This window comes from Candidozyma auris, chromosome 1 (assembly GCF_003013715.1).
Source record: "Candidozyma auris chromosome 1, complete sequence".
Lineage (NCBI taxonomy): Eukaryota > Fungi > Ascomycota > Pichiomycetes > Serinales > Metschnikowiaceae > Candidozyma > Candidozyma auris.
The window spans coordinates 1,924,303-1,937,051 of NC_072812.1; the positions used below are offsets into that span (position 1 = coordinate 1,924,303).

General features: G+C 46.6%; 6 protein-coding genes across 6 annotated transcripts; 3 read left to right on the top strand and 3 right to left on the bottom strand. All coding sequences in view use genetic code 12, as the record gives it.

Moving 5' to 3' along the window:
• Window positions 1-702: 702 nt before the first annotated feature.
• On the bottom strand, window positions 703-1,899 carry CYS3 (cystathionine gamma-lyase CYS3; the record flags this gene model as incomplete). The annotated part of the gene is made up of 1 exon (XM_029032262.1): window positions 703-1,899. The coding sequence occupies one exon, from the start codon at window positions 1,897-1,899 to the stop codon at window positions 703-705; it is 1,197 nt and encodes a 398-aa protein (XP_028892577.1).
• A 2,736-nt stretch (window positions 1,900-4,635) lies between these two features.
• On the top strand, window positions 4,636-8,163 carry PMC1 (calcium-transporting ATPase PMC1; the record flags this gene model as incomplete). The annotated part of the gene is made up of 1 exon (XM_029032263.2): window positions 4,636-8,163. The coding sequence occupies one exon, from the start codon at window positions 4,636-4,638 to the stop codon at window positions 8,161-8,163; it is 3,528 nt and encodes a 1,175-aa protein (XP_028892578.2).
• A 138-nt stretch (window positions 8,164-8,301) lies between these two features.
• Window positions 8,302-9,051, bottom strand: CJI96_0000904 (Golgi transport complex subunit; the record flags this gene model as incomplete). Its single annotated transcript, XM_029032264.2, has 1 exon — window positions 8,302-9,051. The coding sequence occupies one exon, from the start codon at window positions 9,049-9,051 to the stop codon at window positions 8,302-8,304; it is 750 nt and encodes a 249-aa protein (XP_028892579.2).
• A 499-nt stretch (window positions 9,052-9,550) lies between these two features.
• Window positions 9,551-10,729, top strand: CJI96_0000905 (uncharacterized protein; the record flags this gene model as incomplete). The annotated part of the gene is made up of 1 exon (XM_029032265.2): window positions 9,551-10,729. The coding sequence occupies one exon, from the start codon at window positions 9,551-9,553 to the stop codon at window positions 10,727-10,729; it is 1,179 nt and encodes a 392-aa protein (XP_028892580.2).
• Window positions 10,730-10,790: 61 nt separating this feature from the next.
• CJI96_0000906 (uncharacterized protein) lies at window positions 10,791-11,180 on the bottom strand (the record flags this gene model as incomplete). The annotated part of the gene is made up of 1 exon (XM_029032266.2): window positions 10,791-11,180. One exon carries the CDS (start codon window positions 11,178-11,180, stop codon window positions 10,791-10,793), a length of 390 nt encoding a protein of 129 aa, XP_028892581.2.
• An 899-nt stretch (window positions 11,181-12,079) lies between these two features.
• CJI96_0000907 (uncharacterized protein) lies at window positions 12,080-12,679 on the top strand (the record flags this gene model as incomplete). Its single annotated transcript, XM_029032267.2, has 1 exon — window positions 12,080-12,679. One exon carries the CDS (start codon window positions 12,080-12,082, stop codon window positions 12,677-12,679), a length of 600 nt encoding a protein of 199 aa, XP_028892582.1.
• Between the last annotated feature and the right edge of the window lie 70 nt (window positions 12,680-12,749).

The following is a 12,749-nucleotide window of genomic DNA, read 5'->3' on the forward strand; positions in this document are numbered from 1 at the left end:
GAAAGAAATCAAGGCACTTCATTGGCTCTAGAAGGAAATCTCGTCACTGGCTCTTCCGGTAGAGGGTCACGTGAACGATGGGCCTTCAGCCAACCACAGGATTTCTATATCTACGGTTGCTAAGGAAACCTACTTTTGTAAAAAAGATGTGGTCAACTGTACCACGATGGAGATAAATGTAACAAGTTCTCTTCCTCCTCAGTGGTATCCGCAAAGACGGTGCCTTCAGTGGATGCATAAGAGAAGATCTCCATCCTGGTATCTATATGATGATCAAGGTACTAAGGGTAGATTGCCGAGTGACTTAATCTAGGCAACTATCATGATGTTGAGAGCTGCATTGGAGGCATTTGAACCAGATGTGTAACTCATATCGAATGGCAGTCGTATGATGACTGTGTGTCGATTCGTGTTCTGCCAGCGGTCGTTTTTCGCAGCCATTTGTAGTGTAAGCGAGGCACTACAAGTGAAAGCGAGGCACCAAACAGTGGGATTGAATTTTCTGATGACTAGGGTCTCATAGAATGGTCTCTCTGCCCTTCGTGGATATCAGTGGAAAGCAATACAAACACATGAAAGGCTTCTTAGAAAACAAAAATACTACATCTTATTCCATATTCGCTCTGATTAGTGTCCGTTTATTATTCTGCAGCTAGAGTCTGCTGCATTGCCCAAGTAAGATAAAGTCTATAAGAATATCGTCTAAGCCTTCACCCTGGCCAAAGCCTGCTCAATGTCAGCCAACAAGTCTTCGGTCTCCTCAATACCAACGGAGACTCTGATCAAGTCGTCGTACACGCCGGCCTCTTCTCTCTGGGCCTTTGGAATGCCACCATGGGTCATCACAGCAGGAACTTCAATCAAGGACTCAATGCCACCAAGAGACTCAGCCAAGGTGAAGAGCTTAGTAGACGACGTGAACACGGAGGCACCCTTGGCACCGCCGGCGATTCTAAAAGAGATCATACCACCACCGAGGCCGTCACGGTGCTGCTGGAGCACAACAGAGTGTCTTGGGTGAGATTTGAGACCAGGGTAGTTGACAGAAATCACAGATTCATGCTGGGACAAATACTCTGCAATCTTCTGAGCAGAGTACGAGGCTTGTCTAACTCTCAAGTGCAATGTCTTGAGACCTCTGTGAGCCAACCACGAGTCGAAAGGTGCTGGCACAGAGCCAATGGCGTTTTGTAAGAAACGGTACTTTTCGTGCAATTGGTCATTGTTGGTGGCCAACACACCGCCCACAACGTCAGAGTGACCATTGATGTACTTGGTGATGGAGTGCACCACAACGTCAGCACCATGCACCAATGGGTTGGAAACGTAAGGAGACAAGAATGTGTTGTCGACAACCAAAAGCACTTGCTTGTTGTTCTTTGAGTTGTGCTCCTTCAAGATTTCAGCCACAGCAGAGATGTCGGTGATGGACAAGGTAGGGTTGGAAGGAGTCTCAAGCCACACAAGACTGGTGTTTTCCTTTAAAGCAGCTTGCAAGTCCTTCTGCAAATCGTGGACAAATTCAATTTGAACCCCGTGAGTGTCAGCCACTTTGGTAAAGTAACGGTGAGTACCGCCATAGACATCACCACCAGAGATAACGTGGGAGCCAATTGGCAACGACTGGAGGATCAAGGCAGTGGTAGCCGAACCCGAAGCAAGAGCTACAGCGTGCTTAGCCTTCTCCAAGGAGGCAATAGCAGCCTCGAAGTTGTCTCTGTTTGGGTTACCCGATCTCGAGTAATCGTAGATTCCAATAGGCTTCAGAGGCTCCAGCTGAGCGAAAGTGGTACTGAGGGAGATGGGCTCAATCACGGCACCGGTGTTAGGGTCAATAGGAGCGCCTGCGTGAATAGCCTTGGTACCGAAACCGTAGTTAGTGTTAGAGTCAACAGTCATAATGAACGAAAGGTGTAAGTGTTTCTAAAGAACGTGTTCGAAGAACCGACCGGAATTGTAAGGCCTTTATAGCGCCACGGTTTTTTTCGCAGGAAGTTTCTTTTTGCCTTGTGGTACTGCAGACTTGCTCGATGCCCACCGAGAGCCACAGTTGTGAGACAGGTTGACGGAAGCCTGCAAGAGCAGGATATTACTAATAAAGGTGGAGGGTATCTGAAGTGCTTGTAGATGAAGCTTCCAGCGAAGTACCTTCTGATAATTCCCCAAACCTATCGCTGTTTGTATACTGTCACGTGACTTGCTCACGTAAGCACTTTTTATTTTTTCCTATCATTCCATAAGCTCGAAATGCAGCCAGGAGGTCACTCGGAGTGCTTTTGAATTCCGGCGGGTTCTACTGATGACAAATGGACCTTTCACTGTGGAACTAATCTCAACTGAGAAGTTTTTCTGATGATGGTGATAGCGCCGCGCGCTCGGAGTTTCCTTTCCTGTCCGAGCCGGCTTTTCAACGCTCAATAAGATATTGCACTTTCAGATGACAAGTAAAAATTGAGTAGAAGATGGATGGGAAACTGGAATTCGCAAATGAAGAAAATGTTCCTGTCAGATTTGATTTTGTCAGGTATAACATTTGGCAATGAATGCATATCATAATCTTGAGCTCCACGGAAGGTGTAGATCCATCTTGCCAAACGGGATATTCAGGTGTTAATATATGAGGCTTGCAAATAATGGTTAGCACAAATATCGGAAAAGATAAAGATAGTTATCTGCATTTCATTCAGATTGATTGATGTTTGGCCCGCTTCTGATTGCAGCATTGATCAGTGCATCAACCTTGAAAGTAGTGGATGGCATTGCCATATAGTCAGTACTCAATCATTTGCTTAAGTACAAGTAGACAATCAAAAGCTAAAGATGTACTCATTGTCAAAGCAATCAAACTTTCCTTGATCGTGAAATGAATGAACAATTCAAACCCTTGCCTGGATGATTAGAAGCGGGTGAGTATCATTTTATGTTTGTGGTCCAGAGCCACAAAACGTAACTATTTGTCAGTCCATGTCACAGAAAAACGAGGGAAACCTTATCCTATGCTCAAACTTCATAATCGGCATGTTGCCTTGATGAGCTATCAGTCCAGCAAGACTCGAGACATTAAAGCCAGTACTTTCATCTGGTACTCAACAGATAGAAGATTGCCGGAAAAATGAACCTATCACCAAGCGCTTCAGAGCCCATTGTTCGCTCTATGCTAACAAAGAAAAATTCTCCACACAAAAGAAAAATAGAAGCGGGAGTTAATCATCGTCAATTATACTGATGTCTACGACATTCTTCACTCGTTACTTTCTCATGTTCAGATATCGCTGCGTTTAGGAAAGGCGCAGAAGATGATTTAATGGTACGTCATGCTTGGGAACGGCTCTTCGGTAAGCGTTCACGGCGGTCAGTCCGAAGCCGCTAGGGCTTGGTTTTGTTGGGGAGATGATTTATCGCTCCGCCTCTACCAAGAATTGAATTGATGATCGAGGTGAGCGCCTGACTGGGATCCCCAGAGTCAGAGAAGGGAAGAGTAACGGTTGAGTGCCATGCCAATGTCACCTTGCCAGCGGAGGAGCCCCAGTACGTGGGGGAACCCAGCGTTGCGGCTAAATCAGGCAAGTAACGAGAGCAAGGCAATGGCCGTTCCAGAAAAGGGAAAAGAACGGAAATATTGAGTATGGGGAAGAATGGGGAGAGAATGTGGAGGCTTTGCTGATAAAACTGCTTCCTCATATTCCCTCAGATACTTTGGCCTGTGCTTTCGACTCCAAGTTTCTTGGACGGGCCAGGAGCCGTTTGCAGCCAATGTATGGCGCGCGCACGATAAAGCGAGCAGGAAGCTAGCTCACCGGCTGCGCCTCCCAGCTAGCAACTTTTTCCACGGCCTCGCGCCATAGCTCACAATTAACGAAGCCGTTTATTGTACGGACGCCAGTGAAGCAGGCAAAGGTCCACTTTAACTGAACGTCTGTGAAGGGGACCAACCACTCAATTTGCAGCTGGAACTGCCGTCTTTCTGCGGCAATTGCTCCAGCAAATTCTCCAATGACTCTACCCCAAAAAACCTGTCCCCCATACTCTTCACGATTGCTGCCGGCGCCACTGTAGCTGTCACACTCTCTGACCTTTCACGCCATGTGCTACACTCGCAAATATCCATCAATTCTCGTACTAGTGCAAATCGGCGGCCGCCGCCGCCAAGAATCCCTTGGTGCCCACGCTCAGGGAGTCGGCCCCACGGCCCACGCTTCGCCCGCGCTGGCTGCGAAAAATGAGGCTGTGCGAGCCAAAACTCTGTGCGAGGAAACTTTGACTAGTGCTCGGGAAAGCTCACTGGCGACGCTGTTGCGCCAGCTTATGGCTCTGGAGAGCCTTTGCTTTGGAAACCTGTTTCTTGTGATCACACTGCCTTTGCCCCTTTGCCTCCGCCTCCGCCTCGCCTGCTCGCTCGCTCGCTCTGCGCTGTTTTGTGCTACCTGTGGTGCCTGCTTTTTTTCCTGCCTTTTTTGTGCCTCGTGCGGTACCCTTTGCCTTTGCCTGCCTGAGTCCTGACGCTCGCTCGCTCTTATCAGTCTTCTGCTGCTGCGCTGCCTGCTGCCTCTATATCTTATCCTCATCCGCACTTTTCACCACCTCTTTTGCAACCTACGATTTTTCAACCCACCCTTAACTCACCAAATCCTCGCCATGTCTCTCCAGGTTCCGAGAGACGATAGGGACGACGTCTCCATCACTTCGGAGGCGTCTGTTCACTCCGACATGCCTCTTCAGAGCCGTCTGTTCCAGCTTTCTGTCGGAGACTTGACCCAGCTTCACGACCCGAAATCGCTAGCCAAGTTGAGAGCAGTCAAAGGGATTCATGGGCTAGGCGCCTACCTCCACACCGACTTAAACAGAGGTCTTGATTCTGGCGATCAAGCTTCCAGAATAGACACTTACGGCACCAACGTGCTACCGACTCGTGCAGCAAAGGGCTTCTTTCAGCTCTGTTTTGAGGCTATGAAGGACAAGGTGCTCATCCTTTTGACGGTTGCCGCCGTGGTGTCGCTTGCCTTGGGCCTTTACGAGACGTTTGGCCAGGACACAATGTACGACGATGAAGGAATGCCCTTGCCGAAAGTCGACTGGGTCGAAGGTGTGGCCATCATTGTTGCTGTGATCATTGTCGTTGTGGTGGGCGCCGCCAACGACTACTCAAAAGAAAGACAGTTTGCGCGTCTTAATGCCAAAAAAGAGGACCGTGACGTTGTGGTGATTCGGGATGGTACCCAGAGAATGATTTCCATTTACGATCTTCTTGTGGGTGACTTGATTTCCTTGGCTACTGGTGATGTGGTGCCCGCAGACAGCGTTTTGGTGAATGGCGAAGTCGAGTGCGACGAGTCTGCCCTCACTGGTGAGTCGGACACTGTGGTGAAAAAGCTGGCTGAGGAGGCGTTGGAGTACTACGAGGAAGTGTTACCCGAGTATCCCAACGAGGATATCGGCTCCACGGCAGTGAAACTCAAGGATCCTTTCTTGATATCCGGCAGTAAAATCCTTTCCGGTGTCGGTTACGCTGTGGTCACCGCTGTGGGCAAACACTCCATCCATGGCCGGACCATGGGCTCGCTTTCTCAAGACAATGGCTCGACTCCTTTGCAAGAAAGATTAGACAATTTGGCTGAGGGCATTTCGAAGTACGGTTTTTTGGCTGCCATCATTCTTTTCATAGTGTTGTTTATCCGTTTCTGTGTCAACATCACTGGAAACGGCCGTTTCAGCGATCTTCCTGGTACCGAAAAGGGTAAGAAGTTCGTGGATATCCTCATTGTCGCCATCACGATTATTGTGGTGGCAGTTCCTGAAGGTCTTCCCTTGGCTGTCACGCTTGCATTGGCCTTTGCAACAACTAGAATGGCGCAAAATGGTAACTTGGTTCGTGTTCTACGCTCGTGTGAAACCATGGGCGGTGCTACAACCGTTTGTTCTGACAAAACGGGTACTTTGACAGAAAACAGAATGCGTATCGTTACAGGCTACATCGATGAAGAAAACAGCTTCGATGACACTCACACTGCCGACGTCAGTACAGAGAAATCAGAGGCAGTGCTTGCTCGTGTTCCGCAGAAAATTAGAGATCACATCCTTCCAAACATTATCGCTAACTCCACTGCTTTTGATAATCCAGACTATGACGAGTCGAAGGTGGAATTAGCTCGTCGCAGACCGAAGAAGAAGTCTCTTATTGCTCACTTACTCACCAACCAGGGTGAGAAGAACCAGAAAGAACAACAGAAATTGGGAATGATTTCCGAACCCTACTTGGGAAACAAAACCGAATCAGCGTTGTTGATTTTGGCAAAAGACAAGATGCATCAATTTGTTGACGCTAGTCTCGATCAACAGCGTGAGGCTTACACTCAAAACATTGTCGACGTGATTCCATTTGAGAGCTCAAGAAAATGGTCTGGTGTTGTCATGAAGACTCAAACAGGCTTTAGACTTTACGCCAAAGGTGCTGCCGAGATCGTTTTTAAAAATTGCTCCCATCACCTCGATTCTGCCGGAGAGCCTAAACCTTTGTCGAGAGGTGACAGAGACAATGTTCTCAATACCATCGACAGCTACGCCAACGAAGCATTGCGTGCTATCATCCTTGCTCATAAGGATTTCGAGAATTTAGAAAGCTGGCCTCCAAAAGATATTGAAGACACAACGAGAGCTGGCCAGGCCATTCCCGAAAGACTACTCGACATCGAGGCTTCCCCACATGACCTTTCTGATTCTCTAACCATGGACATCTTGGTTGGTATCCAAGATCCTTTGAAGGAGGGCGTTGATGTAGCCGTGAAACAATGTAAGATGGCTGGTGTTAACGTCAAGATGGTCACAGGTGATAACTTGAACACCGCTAAGGCTATCTCGAGAGCCTGCAACATTCTCACTCCAGCCGATTCGTCCAATCCGTACGCTTACATGGAAGGGCCAGCATTTAGAGCTTTATCTCCTGAGGAGAGAACCAAGGTTGCTCCTCACTTGCGGGTTTTGGCAAGATCTCAGCCTGAAGACAAAAGAGTTCTCGTTGAAACTTTGAGAAATGCTGGTGAAGTCGTCGCCGTTACTGGTGATGGTACTAACGATGCCCCTGCTTTGAAGTTGGCCGATATTGGTTTTTCCATGGGTATTAATGGTACAGAGGTCGCAAGAGAAGCTTCAGACATTATTTTGATGACAGATGACTTTACCGATATTGTGCAAGCTATAAAATGGGGTCGTACTGTTGCTGAATCCATCAAGAAGTTCATTCAATTTCAATTGACTGTCAATATCACTGCTTGTGTATTGACTTTTGTCTCCGCTGTTGCCTCTTCAAACGGCGACTCAGTCTTGACGGCTGTGCAGTTATTGTGGGTCAACCTTATTATGGACACCTTGGCCGCATTGGCCTTAGCCACCGATAAACCAGACGATGCCTTACTAAAGAGAAAGCCAGCAGGTAGGACGATGCCTTTGATCAGTGTTTCCATGTGGAAGATGATTCTCGGACAATCGATCAACCAGTTAGTTATTACTTTCATTTTGCACTTTGCCGGTCATCAACTTTTCTTTGGAAACAGACCTCTCAGCAATCATGAGGATAAGCAATTGGATGCTATGACTTTCAACACGTTTGTCTGGTTACAGTTTTGGAAGTTGTTTGTTACTAGGAAATTAGATGAGTGTGACACGGTTCGTGATATCAGAGGGCGTCTCACAGCTGAGAATTTGAACTTCTTCCAACACTTGTTTAGAAACTGGTACTTCGTGGGCATTGCTCTTTTGATTGGTGGTATTCAGGTGCTTATTATGTTTGTTGGTGGCGCTGCATTTAGCATTGCCAGGCAGACACCAGCCATGTGGGCCACAGCGATATTGTGTGGTATAATATCGCTTCCCGTTGGCGCAATCATCCGTATCATACCTAACTATTGGATCATCAAGATCTTCCCAACTAGATTTGCAAAGGCTTTCTTCTACTATGCTGGTTTTGAGTTTTTGAGCAAGAAGAATAGGAAGAAGCGTGCCGAGAGAGATTTGGAGAAGAATGAAATTGACTCCAACGAAGATATGGAGCCCAGATCCTCTGGGAAGCAACCAGACAAAGTTTTCAAAGATAAACCTGCTGACCCTAGGGCTTCAGCACTGGCTCATTTTGACCCCCAATTAGAAACCCCAAAACCAATTCAAGCCTAGTAACGTGACTTACTTGCTGCCGATCCTTATTACTTTTGATTTTTTACGAATCCTTGTGCATTCTCACAACAATTGTTCTTGTCGTGAGTGACGAATCTGTACTATAATTATTTATACACATACAAGAAAGCTCTCAGGTCATACCTTTTGAGTTTCAGCATCCACTCTGACAATAAATCTGCTATACGCTGGCCCAAAAGCAGTGAACTGATGAAAAACTGTAGATAATTCACGAAGCGCCTTTATACTTCTCTTTGTGGTTTCAAGCTCCTCCCTTGATTGTGACCGTAATTGGTTTCGGAGCGAATCATAGAGAAGATTCAACAGGTGCTGAAATTGGTCGATGGTGATTTGCAGAGGATCATGGCCCAACGTGTCACGGGCGGATTGCAATACTCTTAAAACCTTTTGTATGTTGTGCTTGACCCGTTTTAGCAATATTAGAGACTCCACCGCTACAGACTGGCCACTTTCATTCTTTTGGAGCAGTTTCTGAGCTTGCAGTAATTCATCCTCCAAAGAATCCACCGTATTATGTAGCGCCGAAACGTAGTATTGTAGTCGTGTGTTGTCATTATTGGGCTCGGTATCTGATTCCATTGAGGGCCCGATGCTCAGTGAGAGGTTCTTTAAGGACTCGAGTTTTGATGCTAAGTCACGGGAAATCTCGTTGGTATGGTAGTCTAAATGGGTGATCACGTCCAGCAGTGTTGACGAGAGACGTGCTAGCAGCAGTTTGGAGAACTTGCTATCTGATCCTGAAATTGATTGAAACAACGCATCCACGTAGGAGACAGGCTCGAAATCCTTATCGAAAAACATTGCGAGCGAGTCATCTTGAGGTTTTTGGACCCCGTTAGCCCCCTTGGGTGCCGCCTCGGATGCCATAGTGAGTGAAGTTCAAATCAAACTGAGAAGCCAACTATGTGCGCAGTGTACATATTAGAGGAGGAACTAGTACGTGGAGTCTGACTTCAATGTTCGGACAATCCTTGAGAAGAAAATCAAGATGTGATTAAATATAGCTTAAACATTTGTGCTGAACTATCTTAGTTGTCTTTTCAGAGCTGGTTGATTTTTCTCTCATCTGAGTTATAGAAGGGTTTACTCTAACGTCTTGTAATGCCTACGCTTTGTTTCGCAGCCGATGGGCAGATGTCAAGAATTTCTGAAGAGGAATGCAAACATAAAATGCAAAAAGAAAAGAATTTCCCGAAAAAGACTAGTCATCATAGCTGAGCTGATGTCTACCGAAAGTCATTAATATACCAACTAGAAATTTCGTCGAAGGTGGCTTCATGAGGTCATTTCTGAGATGATCGCGACTTACCCCATATATCTGTCCTACTTTGCCTTTGCCACTTGAACACACTCATAATTGCACCGCATGAAGCTACTCACAGCTCAGAAGGAGCTTTTGGAGATCATAAATGAAGTTGATCTGGGAATATCCAATGAGGACAAGTTTTGGATCGCTCTACGAGATTCGGCTGACGAAGACCACCTGGAATACGGAGACGTCGTAGTTACCAAAACTAGCGAAGGCATCCAATTGAAATGTGATAATTTCGAGATAGTCAAAAGTGGCAAGCATACTTTTACTGTGTCGCCTCCGGCAAGAAAATGCACCCTCCCTAAACAAAGTCTCGACATTCGCCTGGTGCTGGCAGTCGCCCTAAGCAAATCTTCAGAGAATCTCCTTGTGGGAACCGAAAGGGGCTCATTGATACGATTCGACACAAAGAACAAGGCAGAGATCAAACGAATCAAAAGCGCTCATTTTTCTGATATTATCATGCTTCGGGTTTTCCCATCAGACAAGGTGATTGCGTCAATTGGGTTAGATTTTCAGATCAAGCTATGGGACTTGGAACTTGGCAATGAGCAACCTACTCGAGTCTTTAAGCATCAGAAGAAGCGTATTACCGACGTTGCTTTAATTGGTGCTGGACGTAACTTTGTTCTGACGTCTGAGGACGGCTCTACCGTTCTATGGGAGTGTGCGTCAGGGAATGTCGTGTCGGAATTTCTCCGAATTGATGATCATGAAGATCCAGCACTTTGTGTCACCATACTGTCTACCGATAAGAAGCTAGCGTGCTCCGATATTGTTAATGGCGAGCTACAGTTTGAGTGTGAGGATAAAGTTATGTACGTTGGCTACCGGTCAGGAGTGATTCAAGAGTTTCAAATCGCTAGCCATAGCCAGACGAGTGTTAAACTCAAGAGAGACAAGGACGCGGCTGTGACATCATTGATTGCAAATGAACACGATCTACTTGTGGCAGGCTACGAAGATGGAACAGTAGTGATGTGGGACAAACATGCAGAGCAACCGAAGCATGAAGTACAGTTCCACCCCTCCTTCCCGATTAGCAACATGACGTTGGCGGGAAGCGAGACACTCGTATTTGACAATGGTCCAGAAGGGCTCTTCACAATGAACTTGACCACACGAGACGTGGGGCAGCTCATTGGTCTTCTGGAGGCTTTTAGAGTGCACCTGATCGCAGCTGTGGAAAACACGGTGGTGGTGGCTACAGAGGACGAAATAGTACAATACTGAAATAATAAGATATCAAGTCTTTATTTCATATAAAGTAGGTTGAATGAAACACCAGGCACATTTACAACTTGGACTTTGGTCTTGGGTCAATGGACTTGAAGACAGACTCAATGGCGGTAGCCTTCATCATGTTACCCTTGACCTTCAACTTGCCGTTCATGAACAACTTCTGGCCGTTAGCCTTACCGTTGGCCAACTTGACGAAGTCCGCGTCCTTGAGCAACAACTGAACGTCAGACTTTGGCACAGAGTCGGCCTTGGTGATGGTACCCTCCTTCTTGAGGTCCAAAACCCATGACTGGTCCTTGCCCTCCTTGTTCTTCAAGGTGATGACAATGACAGCCTTGACACCAGAAATGGCCTTCTTTTTGAGCTCAGGGTCCTGCAAGCCGTCGTACAATTCCTTGAGGAAAGGAGAAGAGTTGAATCCATCAGCGGTAACGTCAGACATAATGCAATAAATATAATTTAATTTGTAAGTATTGATAAGGTAGAGAGAAAATCTGGGGCTAATCCGCGGGGGTGGCCCACTATATATGCTTGACCTGTCCCGTCTTTCACATGGACCATTGCCTCGGTTGCTATGTGCACTTTTCAAATGGGCTTCTCCACAAAAAGTGAGGCCCATACAAAGGTGAAAAGCCTGCTAACGGCAGAGCGAACAGCGGCAGAAGAAAAGAAAAGACATCACCATCATACTGGCAACAATATTTATGGGCCTCTTCAATTTCATGTAAAGATCTCTTGTCTATCAGGAGTTTCCAATGATACCCTTGATACGGGGCCCTCATCACATGACCTGATTTCCCTGTGACACCTTCCGCACCAGTGATTTTGCACAAATGATTTTGCACAAGTGATTTTGCACAAGTGATTTTGCACAAGTGAATCCGCATTCTCTTCAACGCAGCCGGCTTGATGCTGGCTATCGAACCTTAATCACATTATGCCTAAAGCATCCAATAGCGTGAGACACAAGTACCCACTCAAAGACCACAAAGAGAAAAAGAAAAAAAAACACTACGATAAACTCTTGACTCTTGTTTCCAATCATAATTAAAAAAGCTATATAGCATTTATCATTAAAAGGTTTCTAGCGTCTGCCTCCTTATCGCCTCATTTCTATGGCGGTCAAACGTTTCTTAACTCCCAGCATCCTCACCTCACCCTCAACGTCTTATTTTCGCGACCTCGGTGAAGCTGGCCTTCTCCACTTTCCCCCTTTGAACTCAAGTCACTTTTTGCCGAGGGCTCTGTGGTGTGCATACAGTGCCGCTAGCCAAACGCTCCCACTCTAGCATTTGATTTTCGGTGGCTTCCTATGCACTACTCATCGCTACCTACTATCTAATGTCATTCAACTCGGCCACCTCCAAGGCCAAGGCTCGGGCCACTGTGACTAAATTGTTCGAAGATGTATTGCCTGGTACAACGCTTCTACCACTGAAAAAAGTGAAGGTCACAGACGCCAGTGCATTTGCGCTGGAGGCTCGCAAGCACCGGCAGTCAAAGGAAGAAGTGAGGAAAAAGAATAAGCTAGTGAGGGCGAGGCAGAATAGGGAGATCAACAAGAGACTCGAAAAGGATAAAAAGTTTCAAAAGTTGGTGAGATACAATGTGATCAAGAGCCACAAAAATGGGCAGGCCGCTGCACCCGAAGGGGAACAGAAGTACCTTAAAAAGCTCATCAAGAAGAATTCCAATGCCTTGAGGAGGTTTGCCGATGTCAACGATCCGGAAATCCAGGAAGAGATCGCGGAGTTGCAGAAGGAGATCATAAATATGAAAAACGAGAAGTTCGATAGAGCAAAGGACCGCAAGCTTGACGCTAAGTTGCTGGCTTTCAACGAAAAGATCAAGTCTGGTCTGCTCACGTACCCTGGTCTCACGCCCGGCTTGGCTCCTGTGGGCTTGGACGATGAATCCGACGAGGAGGAAGATGATGACTAATACTTCTTGTGTGTGTGTTGTTTTCTTTTGCATGTAATTACATTTGGTGTATAAGGTCTATAATAGAGTA